The sequence below is a fragment of the Enhydra lutris genome, unplaced genomic scaffold (genome assembly GCF_002288905.1).
Source record: "Enhydra lutris kenyoni isolate GAN:26980312 unplaced genomic scaffold, ASM228890v2 scaffoldscaffold51, whole genome shotgun sequence".
NCBI classification, from domain to species: Eukaryota; Metazoa; Chordata; class Mammalia; order Carnivora; family Mustelidae; genus Enhydra; species Enhydra lutris.
The window spans coordinates 1,529,410-1,543,130 of NW_019154135.1; the positions used below are offsets into that span (position 1 = coordinate 1,529,410).

Consider the following 13,721-nt stretch of genomic DNA (forward strand, 5'->3'; position numbering starts at 1 on the left):
TGTCTATAATAATGAAATTATGTTTATGTTAAAAGAGAAAGAGGCCTTATACCTAACAAAATAGACAGTTTTATAATATTATCTAACAGTCAATGTTTACATTTACCCAGTTATCCTATATTTTTTATAGGAGCTTTGTTTGAATATGGATGCAAACAAGATCTTTATTATATGTGGTTACTTATCATTTTAGGTCTCCTAGAATCTGTAGTATCTTCTCTTGCTTTTTTGACGTTTCATTCCACTTATTCATTGAGGAATAGGCCACATTTTGGATTTGGCTAAATGCTTCCTTTTAGTGTTTTTAGCTTGTTCTAACTCGCATATTTCTTATGAACAGTAAGTAGAGCTAGAAGCTTCTTTAGATACAATCCAGTTGTTTGGCAGTTATACTTCAGAGATGATGCTGGAAGCCATTATCTCTTGTGGTTTCTGTGGGCAGGGATTTGGGAGCATCTTGGCTGGGCAGTTTTGTTTGGCTCAAGTTCTCTCATGAGTTTGCCATGAGATGTTGATCAGGGCTGTAGTCACAAGAAGGCTTGACTGAGTTGGAGAATCAACTTCCTCACATGGCTGGCAGGTTGTAGTTCCATTACTGGTGGGATGTCTCAGTTCCTCACATGGGCCTTTCAGCAGAGTTGTTTGACTACCTTGACAGCCTGGTGGCTGGCTTTTCCCAGGGCATATTAATCCAAGAAAGTAAAATGGAGCCTGCAATATTTATGTGACCTTGCCTTGGTACCCAGTGACATCACTTCTGCAATACTTTGTTGGTCACACAGACTGTCCTTAAATCACTGTGTGAGGGCATAGATACTGGGAGATAAGAAGCATTGGGGCCATCTTAGTGGCCTGCTACTATAGATTTTTTTTTTTTTTTTAAGAGAAACTCTTACTTTTTATTTTAAGTAGGCTCCACATGCAACATGGGCTTGGACTCATGACCCTGAGATCCAGAGTCGCACGCTCTATTGACTGAGCCAGACAGCCACCCCTACCATAGATGATTTTAATTTAAAAGAACAGGGTTTCTGTTTTTTTTATCTTAAACTTGTCTTTATTTTATACTAAAAATCTTAATTCCAAGATATTAATGTAGACCTACAATATACATAAAATAATTTTAAGATAACAATATTAATATTAATTACTAAAAAGACTACTGAATAAAGTTTTAGATTTCTTAGTGTTTCTTTTTATACTTAGAATATACCCCACTGGGGATGGTTAGTCAAAATACTATGATATAGACCATGCGCAGCCAGTTTGATACACATTTAGGTTCATCTGTTTCCAATTTTTAGGCATTTATTTTTTTACCCTTTTGATTTAATGATATATATTAATCATGTAAAATATTACATGATTCCAAACTCAAAACTTTATAATAGGCCACATGCAGAATAGTCCCACTTCATTTCTCTTGTTTTTGTTCTCTCCCTTACCTATGGGCAACTGGGTTTTATTTTTGAAAAGTTTCAGTTCATCATTTTAGTTCCTTTCCTATATATTCACCCTCCCCTCTGTATATAAAAGCAGCATAATAATAAATGCTGTATTGTGTATCCTGAAGATTACTCCCTGTCAGTAGAGATTGTCGTCATCCCTTTTTATGGCTGTACAGTACTCCACTGCGAGGATGTGCCCGTGTATTCAGTCAGTCTCCTACTGATAGACATTTGCATTGTTTTCAGTATGTTACTACTAGAAGTAATGCTGGGGGCGCCTGGGTGGCTCAGCTGGTTAAGCGTCTGCCTTCGGCTGGGGTCGCAATCCCAGGGTCCTGGGATTCAGCTCTGTGTCGGGCTCCCTGCTCAGTGGGGAGTCTGCTTATCCCCCTCTCCCTGCTGGTGCTGTCGCTCTCTCACTCTCTCAAATAAATAAATAAAATCTTAAAAAAAAAAAAAAAAAGAATGGTGCATTGAATAGCTCTGTGCCTGCATCATTTTGTATTTTTGTCAGTGAATTTTGGGACAGGTTCCTAGAATTGGGCTTAAGTCAAAGGGAAATGCTAAATGTGGTTAAACTTCATATTGCCAAATTCCTCGCAGTGTATGAGGGTTTCTCGCAGCTTCTGCAGTAGAGTCTTGTGTCATTCTTTTGGATTATTGTCAGTTTGTTATTGTGGTGAAGTTTCAGTTTGAAAAATAAATTTTTTATACGTAAGGTTAAGCATCTTTCCATTGATTTAATGGCAGTTTACTGTCCTTTCCTGCCCCCCTCCCCCCACCATCCCATGAGTTTTCTATCTTCTTTTGCCCACTTTTCTGTAAGGTTGTTAATCTTCTTCTTTCCAACTTACAGGGACTTTTTATGATGGATATTATTAAGTTATCTGGAATATAAGTTTCAAATGAATATTTGCCAGTTTGCTTTACTCTGCTAAATTTGTAGTGTTTTTAGCCATGCATTAGATTTTTTTTTTATAAGATTTTATTTACTTATTTGACAGACCGAGATCACAAGTGGGCAGAGAGGCAGGCAGAGAGAGCGGAGGAAGCAGGCTCCCCGCTGAACAGACAGCCTGATGCAGGGCTCCATCCCAGGACCCTGAGATCGTGACCTGAGCCGAAGGCAGAGGCTTAACCCACTGAGCCATTCAGGCGCGCCCCATTAGATTTTTATTTTTACCTAGTCACATTATTGAAGTGTTTTCCTCTTATTTTTGCTTGATTTGATTCATAGTTAGGAAAGTTCTTGCTCTGGGGCTATGAAGAAATTCATGTGTGTGTTTTGTTTTGTTTTTTTTTTTTTTTAAAGATTTTATTTATTTATATGACTGAGGGATCACAAGTAGGTAGAGAGGCAGGCGGGGGGACGGGAAGCAGGCTCCCTGCTGAGCAGAGAGCCCAATGTGGGACTCGATCCCAGGATCCTGAGATCATGACCTGAGCTGAAGGCAGAGGTCTAACCCACTGAGCCACCCAGGTGCCCCCAAATTCATGTTTTTTAAAAAATGTTTTCATGACTTTATTTTTTAATATTTAGCACTGGTTCATGTGCTTTTTTATGCTGGTATATGTTGTGAGAAACAGATCAGTTTTATCTGTTTCTGCCTATTCAGTTCCTCAAATATTGCTAGTTAACAAGTCCATCTTTTGTCCCATTGACTTGATATGCTGTCTTTATATTAAAGTTCTATACATGCTTGGACATATTTCTGGATTTGTTTTATTTCATGTTCACTTAGCAATATTACGCTTTTTAGTTATAGACTTTAATACCTGGTAGAGCCTCATGCCTAGATCCCCTTTTCTCTTTTAGGTGTTTTCATTGCTCTTCTTCTTTCTTTATTTTTCTATGTGGTTATAACATTGACTTCATGTTTAATTTTAGGGAAAAAACTGTATTTTTAAAAATTGAGCTGTGGGGGCACCTGGGGGGCTTTGTTAGTTAAGTATCTGACTCTTGGTTTCAGCTCAAGTCATGATCTTGGGGTCGTGAGATTGAGCAAGCCCTGCTTGGGGCTCTGCACTCAGCGCAGAGTCTGCTTGAGATTCGCTCGCTCTCCCTTTCTCTGCCCCTCTCCCTGCTAGAGTTTCTCTCTCTCTCCTTTTTTTTTTTTTTTTGAATAAATAGATAAAATCTTAAATAAATAAGTAGAAATTGGGCTTGTGTTTAATTTATAAATTATTTAGGGGAAAATTTTTGACATCTTTATCAGGTTGAGCCTTCCTAAGAATTTATGCATTTTTTTGTGTAAAGTTTTCTGTCTTCTTAGTTTATCTTTGAAGGATTTGGTACATTTCTAAGTTAAAAAATCTCTTACTAGAAATGGTGTCTTCCTTTTTGTCTTTTAATTGGTAGTTATGTTAATGACTACTGTATATTTTCTGCTGTTTTTCTAAATTGTGATACTGTTTTTAATAATTTTTTCATTGAATATTTATATCTTTTTTGGGGAACAAAAGATCATGTTATCTGCGTAGAGAGAGAATTTTAGCTCTCCTATATCAGTTCTTATACCTCTAATGCAGTTCTAATAGAAATAGAATGCAAGCCATTCTGTTTTTATTTTAAAATAATCTCTTAGCCGCATTTTAAAAAATCAATTGCTAATTCAGGTATTTTTACTTAATCCAGTATATCTAATAGATCAGTATAATCAATACAACAGTTATTGAGGTATTTTGTATTCTTTTTTTTTAGGAAGTCTTTGAAATCTAGTGTGTACGTCACACTTCCAGAACATTGGTCTGACCACATTTGAAGCATTCAATAGCTGGTGTGGCTTTGTTGCACTGTGTAGACTCTAAATACTTTCTCGTTATTTAATGCCATCAAAGATAGATCTATCAAGTAGCTATTATTTTATAATCTACTTACTTTAACTCAATATCAATAATACATTTCCATATTAATATTATACCTCTACAGTGATTTTCAAAGTGCATGGTATGGTATAGATGTACCATAATAACCAGGTTTTTTGTTTTTTGTTTGCTTATTGTTTTGCTTTTAAATATTTAATTCTGCATTGCTTTTAGTAAACATGCTTATAGCTAAATCTTTGCAATCTTTATTTCCTTATGCTAAATATCTATTAATGTACTTGCTATGTAAAAGGCTATGTAATTTTTAAAGCTTTCATGTATATTGCCTAATTTTATAAATCTTCTGATTTACTAGCACTCTATAACATTATCTGTTTACCTCACAGTATTTGTTACTACTGTGTATTTATTGTCTTTCTTTTTGAAATCTTTTCCCTTTAGTTAAAAGTATTATATTACTTTGTATATTTTGGTTAATAGTGGAATTAAACAGGTTTTCATGTATTTTGTACAAAAATATCATGTGCACGTTGACAGTTCATTTTATTTCTCATTTTCTCTTGTGGGATTGATCTTCTTTTGTACTGATTTTTAAGACTTTGTCTTATATTAAGGATATTAACCCATTTTGTAGCAAATGTGTTTCTCTGGTTTATCATTTACCTTTCCCTCTCTTCCATATTGTTTACTTATATACGTTTTATTCTAAATTTTTAGTTAGTAAAATTTCTTGTTTTTTAATGGGGTTTTGTTTTGTCTTTGTTATAACTCCCCATCTTCCTAAGGTGTCACACATTCGTCCCATTACCAATTTGCCTCTTTATTTTCACTGACGGTTGCTTTCATAATTATTAGATGTATATTTAGGCTCTGTTTTCTGGTATATATCGTGTTATACTTTCATATTTGTCCCTACAGATCATATTAATCTCTGGTAGGTTAATTTTCAGGAACATTTTAGCTGGTACTTTGGTTCTTGTTTAAGGTGAACTTTAGAATTATTTTGTGAAGTATCCTCTCAGCAAAAGAAAATAGAAGCAAATCCTTGATTTTCTTATTGAAATTGTTTTAAAATATAGAATTTTACAGTTCTGAATTTAATGAATTTGTATGTTCTTGTTAAAGTTTATTCCTAATCCTTTGTAGTAATTTTTTTTCCTTTTGTGGAGTTAATTTAAATTTTATTTTCTAATGAGTTGTTAATTGCATAGATGAAGTTTTTTGCTTTTTATATATGATTTTCTCTAACCCAGGTATTCTCTTTATTCTGTTGGATTTCAAGGAAAATAGTCATCTTTATCAATAATTATATTTTTCTCTATTTCAGTGTTCATACATTGTCTTTAATTTTATTTACTAACAATAATTTTGCTTACTAAACTTTTAGAGCAGTTACTAGTAGTGAATGTTTTTGTCATGTTTTACTGGCATTTTACTGTTCAATAAGACTTGGTTGTTGATTTGAGAGAGGTACCATTATAAACTTAAAAAACAATTTTTAAATTACAGTTAGTTAACATACAAGTGTTTCAAGTGTTAGTTTCAGGTGTGGAATTTAGTGATTGAACACTTGTATATAACACCCAGTGCTCATCACAAGTATACTTCTTAATCCCCAACTTTTAAGAATCATTCTAAGTTTACTGTGAGTGAGATGTTTGTTTTTAATTAGGAACTGATTGTTAGCTTTCTTCAGATGACTTTTTTTGGCATATAAATAGCTTTTTTCTTTGATAGCTATGTTGAATTTTGTTAGTTTTTCCATTCTTGAATTGATAAATTAAACTTAGTCTGATTGGAATATTTTTAGATACAGCTTTGGTTTCAGTTTGTATGAGCTTCAGTTAGGATTTTTGAATCACGATTGTTGTGTATGTACTATGTGCAATTTTAGGTTTGGGTAGCAAGATTAAGCTGGTCTTACAAAATACAGTTGCAGTTTGTGCGCTTTCAAATGCTCTGGAGCTGTATAAACAGAATGAAATTATATGTTTTTTGAAGGCTTAATAGAAATCATCTAAAGTCCCAACTGGGCCCAGAGTCTTTTTTTTTTTTTTTTATTAAACACAATTGTTTTTACACTTTTAAAATTTTCTTTGATGAACTACACTGATTTTATTCAACTTCTGCTGAGAGACAGTTTGTTCAATATATAAAACAGTTAATAATTTATTTTACATTAAGCACCACCCAGAAACTATGCATTGTAGAGTTGATTTGATATTTTAACAGTTTTCTTCTTCAAAAGAAGAAAACTGAGTTAGATGTTTCCTTGAAATACATTTATTGATATTAAATTCAGAGAGAAAGATGAATGTTATTGAAGTGACAAAGTAGGACTTCTTTTCAAGGAATAATTTTCTCCACAGCATTTAATTTTTAAAAATTTTGAACCTATAGAAAAGTAATAAGAGGGGTGCCTGGGTGGCTCAGTGGGTTAAGCTGCTGCCTTCGGCTCAGGTCATGATCTCAGGGTCCTGGGATCGAGCCCCGCATCGGGCTCTCTGCTCAGCAGGGAGCCTGCTTCCTCCTCTCTCTCTGCCTGCCTCTCTGCCTGCTTGTGATCTCTCTCTGTCAAATAAATAAATAAAATCTTTAAAAAAAAAAAAAGAAAAGTAATAAGAATAAAAACTTTAATGAATTAATTATTCTTTTTCTTAGGTGCATTTTATCTGGTGTTTGAATATATGGACCATGATCTGATGGGACTACTGGAATCAGGCTTGGTTCATTTTAATGAAAATCACATAAAGTCATTCATGAGACAGCTCATGGAAGGTCTGGATTATTGTCATAAGAAGAACTTTTTGCATAGAGATATTAAATGTTCAAATATTCTTCTAAATAATAGGTATGATGTGAGTTTGATATATGTGTTTAAAATCAGTGTTGTATAATATATGCCTTGATTCTGTTAAAAAGACTTAAATTTATTTTATTGCTCAAACTGTTTCAATATAATCAGCAATATTACTGCTTGAGGTATATCTGGACTTGTGTTAAATATACTTTAATTAATTTCCAATGATAGTTTTTAATGTACATAAAATAATACTTAATTGAATTTATCATTTGATATTCTTCCAAATAATGTGAATGGATATTCTAGTAATTAATAATGTGATTTCAGCTTTAGGTTAAGAATAGATCTAAGAATTTTTTATTTAGAAATTGTTTTTACACCAGTATCACAGTTTTAAAAAGAGCTTTTCTGACGTGTGTATACACACACATATGCATAAGTTGATTTTTTTTTTTTTTTTCCAAAAAGAAAGTGCAAGTGGAGGGTGTGGGGACAGAGGGAGTGAGAGAGAATCTTAAGCAGTCTCCACACCCAGTATAGAGCCGGACAGGGGGCTCAATCTCATGACCCTGAGATCATGACCTGAGCCAAAATCAAGAGTTGGACACTTAATCGACTGAGCCACCCAGGTGCCCCTGCATAAATGGATGTTTAAAGTGTATGTTAAAAACATTTTACTGACAACATAACCTGAGCTCTGGTAATTCTGTTATAGTTGGTGTTACTTGTTAGTTTAAGTGAGGCATGCCTAGTTCGACTTTAGTGTGCGAAAGGATTTTATGTACCTAGTCCCTCTAAGAACTGGAAAACTAAACATAGATTTAAAATAATGTGGTTTAGTCTTATGCATTATTGATTTGAATTGAACAAGTAATATGTCTAATTACTAAGTAGCAGAAATTATCTCCGTTTATTTTCCTTGTCATATACTTTTCTAAATAGGAACTAGGTAGTACTAAAATACTGTTAATACTAATACAATAAAAATAGTGGTGGTGGTGGTGGTTCTAGATAGAATAATAGTAGCTGAAACCACCAAAGGAGAAGTACTACTTTTTTACTTTGTTGTGAGTTTATCTATTTGCCTTTTCTTTTAGGACTTAGGGTACTGCTGTGTGATCAAAGTTAAAGTTTACATATTTTTTATTAGTTTTAGGAATAGAATATGAATGTGTATAATTAGATATCAATGAATGGATACAAATGTGTCTGATTTCAGAGTAGACTAATGCTTTTTGTTCATTTTGTCTTCTACCAGAGGGCAAATAAAACTTGCAGATTTTGGACTTGCTCGATTATATAGCTCAGAAGAAAGGTAAGAGTACTTTCAAGCGACTATTAAAGACAATAGAGACCAGTTTTAAGAATACCTTATTAATACTTTATTTTTTTAAGAAAAGGGAAATTTACTTTTCGTTGTTAAATATGTGAAATAATATAATTTTGTACCATATTGGATTGACTATTTTAATTGCAATTTCATGCATTTATCTCAATTTAAAAATAATTGGTTTTTGGCATTTAGAGGTAAATATAATTTCTTTTTAAAAAACTCATACTTAAATTTCTAATGTAGACTCAGATATTAAGATGTGTATGATTTTTGTGTTTGGTGAAAAATCTTAATATATGCTTTTTTTAATGCATGTTTAAATGTACACACTTTTAGTTATTATTATGGACTTCTGTTTTTTTAAAACTATACTTTTATCTACAGTTATATTTGTTTTAATCTCATTAGAGCCTTTTACTTAGACAAACTATTGTGAAGAATTTCCATTGCATAACTCTCCTTTATGGAGCTTCTGTGGCTGCAGTTAGGATGTATATTCCTTTGGCTCCTTTGGACATGGTGGTGGTGAAATATGACTTGCCTTATTAGAACTGATATGGGGTTACTTGGCTGGCTCGGTCCGTAGAGCATGCAACTCTTGATCTTGGAGTTGTAAGTTCGAGCCCCACATTGGATATAGAGGCTAGTTAAAAATAAAATCTTTAAAAAACAAAAGAACTGATACGGAATTTCAAAATAAAATACTTCTGTGATATATAATGGATTTTATGTAAATATATTGCAGACTTGATTGGGTTTAATATATCTCTAGTGTGGCCCATTTCTTTCCTGTCAAACAGTACTGTTTCTTTATTTTTACTTACATATTCTGAAGTACTTTATGTTTGTCAATTCTGTAGTTTCTTCAGTGTAACCATAATTTAATGCAATGATGCATCAGTTAATTGGAATTCTTAGAAGTAGGTGTTTACTTTCACTGAATGTTGGCCAGTTTCTGGTTAGTTGGTAAAATATTCATGTTTGAATTTTTTACAGTGAAAATTTATTTTTGAATCTTGCCATGTCATCATTTCATTCTGAAAATTATTTTCATTATTTAGTGTGGAGAGGTTTTAAAATGGTGTGTTTAAGATCCATTAGAATTCATTAAACCCTTCAGAAAACTGTGGTGTAGACAGTTGTTTTGGACAGGGTTCCAGTCCCCTATACTTCCTTTAGCCAGAGTTTTCCACTTTTATTTGTTTTACTTGCTACACTTTTAATTAATACTTTTTTTAAAGAAACCATTGTGGGGGTTTTTTGTTTGTTTGTTTGTTTGTTTGTTTAAGTTTAACACTGTTTAGGTGGCTTTGTGATGGACATTGGGGAGGGTATGTGCTATAGTGAGCGCTGTGAATTGTGTAAGACTGATGACTCACAGACCTGTACCCCTGAAACAGATAATACATTATATATTAATTTTAAAAAAACTGTTTTAAAGCACAAAAGCTGTAACCCTCATTTTGTATTTGAGAAAACTGAGACCTAGGAAGGGTTGAGTGAATTTAAAGATCAGAAAATATTTGTTGACAGAATCAAGAGTGTGTAATTTCAAGTTTCCAGCTATCAGGTTGTTTTTTGTTTTGTTTTCCATCTTATATAATAATACTTCTTGGTAGAAATTGAAGGAAAAAACAGACTGGTCAAATATGCACTTAATTGAAAACTTCTCTTGGTGTATATTTGTATATTTGAATAACCAAATTTCAATAACTGTTCTTTGGGGTGGGGGGAATTTTGCTTAATTAAGGATTCTATTTGCGTAGCTGGTTAATTGAGATTTCACTGTAGTTTAGATCATCCTTAATACAGGTATATGTTTTGTCATTCTTGAATGTAAATCCCTTCTTGTTTTCACGATAGATTTCAGTGGAGATGGAGAAGAGCTAAATTACTGTTTTCATCTTATAGATTCCTTTTTTGCTGATATTTATTCAGATATTAGATACATTCCAGGATAACTGACTGTAAAGTCAAATTTTATGTATTAGACTCCCATTTCCCTGTTTACTTTACCTTTTTTAAAAATGGAATGTTGGGTTTCAATGGAGTGCCAAGGGTGTGATATGTTCATTGAGCCATGATGCCCATTGCTCTACTGAATTGATACAGGAATTTTGAGCTTACTAAAGTAGAAAATTTAAAATTTGCATCTTCAGGTAATATATACTAAGTTTTCCTGCTTACCCAAATTCGTAAGCTAAAAATTTGGGTGTATTATTTTGTTTTGTAAGCAAATATCCTGTCTTTTAGGGGCTTATATATATTCCCCTAAAACTTTTCTTTTTGATTTTTGATTTGAATAATTCTTTAAAATTAGAGAAGTAGGCTTAATTTTAAAGGAATGACTTTAAAAATACATGCATTGTTCTAGTAAATCTTAATAACATACCAATTTTTGCCATACTGCCTTTAGCAGATTTAATATTGTCCCAACTTTTCTAGATATTTCTTGAAATAAACGTGACAAATGACTTTTCATTCATATTTCTTTGTCCTTATAAGCAGGAAGAAGGGTAAGCCTTTATCGTAATAACACCCATCCAAATGTTAAGTCACTTTGAAGTATTTTCTATGTAATTAGCTATTACAGATAGAGTAACTGAAGTGTTCAAGAAATTATTGCAGTGTTTTTTGTTTGTTCCCAAGCAGAACACATTTCACCTAACTACTGTAATAGCTTAACTACATTCTCACTTATTTGATTTCAGATATTTTTTTGAACTTGAGAACTGGATGGAGTGTGAGTCCATACTTAGGAATTCAGTCCATACTTAGGAATGGACCTAGTCCATACTTAGGAATTCAGGATCGGGGGTGGTGAGACCCATGTGGATCTCCTCTGTCATGTATGCTAAGTGGAAGAAAAGAGAGCCACTGGGTTAAAATTAGGGGGGAAATTATTTCTTTAAACTTTAATAATCATTTTCTTATTTTGTATATCAGTATTTATACACTGTCCCATCTGGCCTTGGAAAATACAGAACTGGAGAGCAGAGGTGTTTGCCCATTTCTTTATACCTGTTCATTTTTTTTCAGTAGCTATTTTTAAATCAACTTTTCCTGAAACTTTTAGCCACAGTAATATATAACCCATTTCTCAGTTTTTATTTTACCAAGTCATTGCTCCAGTGCTTTTCCAAATTACAGGATCTTTTTCTCTTTATGTGACCATTCCATATGAGTAAATACGTGCTTTCCACATAAACTGAAGATAATTTCATTTTCTAGAGAATAAATTAGAACTTAGCTCATTTTTTAATGAAAGGAACATAACACCCTTAGGGCTCAATCAGGGAGACTTTGGCTCTAGTCCTGTCATTGCCCTTTATTTAAGCAGTTGTGGAATCTTTGGCAAGTCACTTAATCGCTATCTTATCATTCTCAACTATAAGATGAAGGATTTAAAATCTCTAAAATCTTTATTTAAAGGGTATTAGAAAACATCTCTTGCAGTTCTACAAGTTACTGAGATCAAAGTAAGTTTCTTGAACATTTTTAAGGCAATATCACCACCTAGTGGCTTTTCATAAAATTGCCATTAAAAGCAAAACTAAACTTTTTCTATATATAGGAAGGCTATATATAGGTATGAGTGGAAGAGGGAGAAAGTATTACCTTATCCAAGGACTAGATGAAATTATATCCAGGACTTATTACTTGTGTTCTTGTCTTTACACTCAAGCTAGAATTCTAGTCGATTTAAAAACAGGGACCATATTTTAAATGTTTATGTTTTTTACCCTAAAGTTTAAAACACATTCACAGTAATTGCTTGATCAGTTCTGATCCAAGAGAAGGTCATTCTGATCTGGAGGACCCTCCTGATATCAGTTAGTGCGGGGAGCCTTGGGGACTGTAGATAATTTAGAGGATCTTCTGGGCCAGTTATTAAAACCATAGTAATAAGGTCATTAATAACATATTAATAATAGTAAATAATGTGACTAATGTGACTAAACAAGCTTTAGGAATAGAAATCTCATTTAGATTGCTGACCTAATCATAAGATCAAGATTAAATTGTACTTCCTTTGGCCCTAATGGAGTAGCTTACATTTTTGAGCATATAAAATGGGAAAGGCAATTTAATTCTCTAGGGTATGGTGTGCCCCCTCTTCACGTAGGGGAAATTTGATCCATTCCCTTAATGCTGAAGATTTATGAATCTCAACTTCAAGACTTCATCTTTCTTTTGATCTCTAAACCTATGTGTTTACTGGACAGCTCCACCCAGGTGATGTAGGTACTGTAAGTTAAACATCTTGTTACATAGCCTGTCTTCACATTCCCCAGAAACAAGTCTGCTCCTTTTCCGTTATTTCCTATTTTAGTTGAAGATACCCAGTCACTCTCACATATAGATATGTCTCCTGTAGACCACTGTAAATAGAATTACATTGGTTTTTGCTTCTGGTCTTTTCCCCTAACATTATTTTCTTATGTCATTCTTCCTACTGTCCCCTGCCTGCTGCTACCCCCCCCACCACCCCCCCCCCCACCAAGCAACCCTTGAATTATTTGTTATTCCCTAAACAAGTTAAATGCCTCTCTGAATCTGCATAAGTTCTTAACTTTTATATGGAGTTAGACTCTGCATTATCTCAATCTGACAAATTTGTTTTTTTGCTTCAGTTTAGTCACTACCACTCCGGAAAAATTTACCCTGATTCCTGTAGTCAGCGTTGGGCACGTCTTCCTTTATGTGTCCCGAATACATTTTTCATTAATTTACATAGTACTTAAAATGTATTATTATAATTTCTATTACCACCAGACTCTTAATTAAGGTTTTAAACAGCTCCAACCGTGTTGGTGGTTGACTCTTTCGGCCAGCCATCTTTTGGTACTAAGTACAGTACCGAGCTCAGAGTTTCATAAATACTTGTTGTTATAAAAAAGGAACAAACTTAACTAGCATTTGTGCATGGTAGTTTATTATATATAGTCCCCTTTCACAAGAATTATTTTAAGCAAAAGCAGCAGTTTTTCTGAAACAGGTGGTGTAGATATCATTTTTTTTTCAAAGATTTTATTTATTTATTTGTCAGAGAGAGAGAGGGAGAGAGAGCAAGCACAGGCAGACAGAATGGCAGGCAGAGGCAGAGGGAGAAGCAGGCTCCCCGATGAGCAAGGAGCCCGATGTGGGACTCGATCCCAGGACGCTGGGATCATGACCTGAGCCTAAGGCAGCTGCTTAACCAACTGAGCTACCCAGGCGTCCCCCTGTAGATATCATTCTTATGTACACTTTAAATATAATGAAACTGAAATTTACAAAATTTCAGTATATTTTCAAGATCACCTAATTA

At 33.6% G+C, this 13,721-nt stretch overlaps 1 protein-coding gene across 2 annotated transcripts in view; it reads left to right on the top strand.

The window, feature by feature from the left end:
* LOC111156999 (cyclin dependent kinase 13) overlaps positions 1 to 13,721 on the top strand; it is a 124,409-nt gene that overhangs the window by 71,664 nt on the left and 39,024 nt on the right. For both annotated transcript variants that reach the window (XM_022518204.1, XM_022518205.1), the window contains exons 6-7: positions 6,936 to 7,125; positions 8,336 to 8,392. In XM_022518204.1, the coding sequence (XP_022373912.1) occupies positions 6,936 to 7,125; positions 8,336 to 8,392 (247 nt within the window). The remainder of the gene's footprint in view (positions 1 to 6,935; positions 7,126 to 8,335; positions 8,393 to 13,721) is intronic.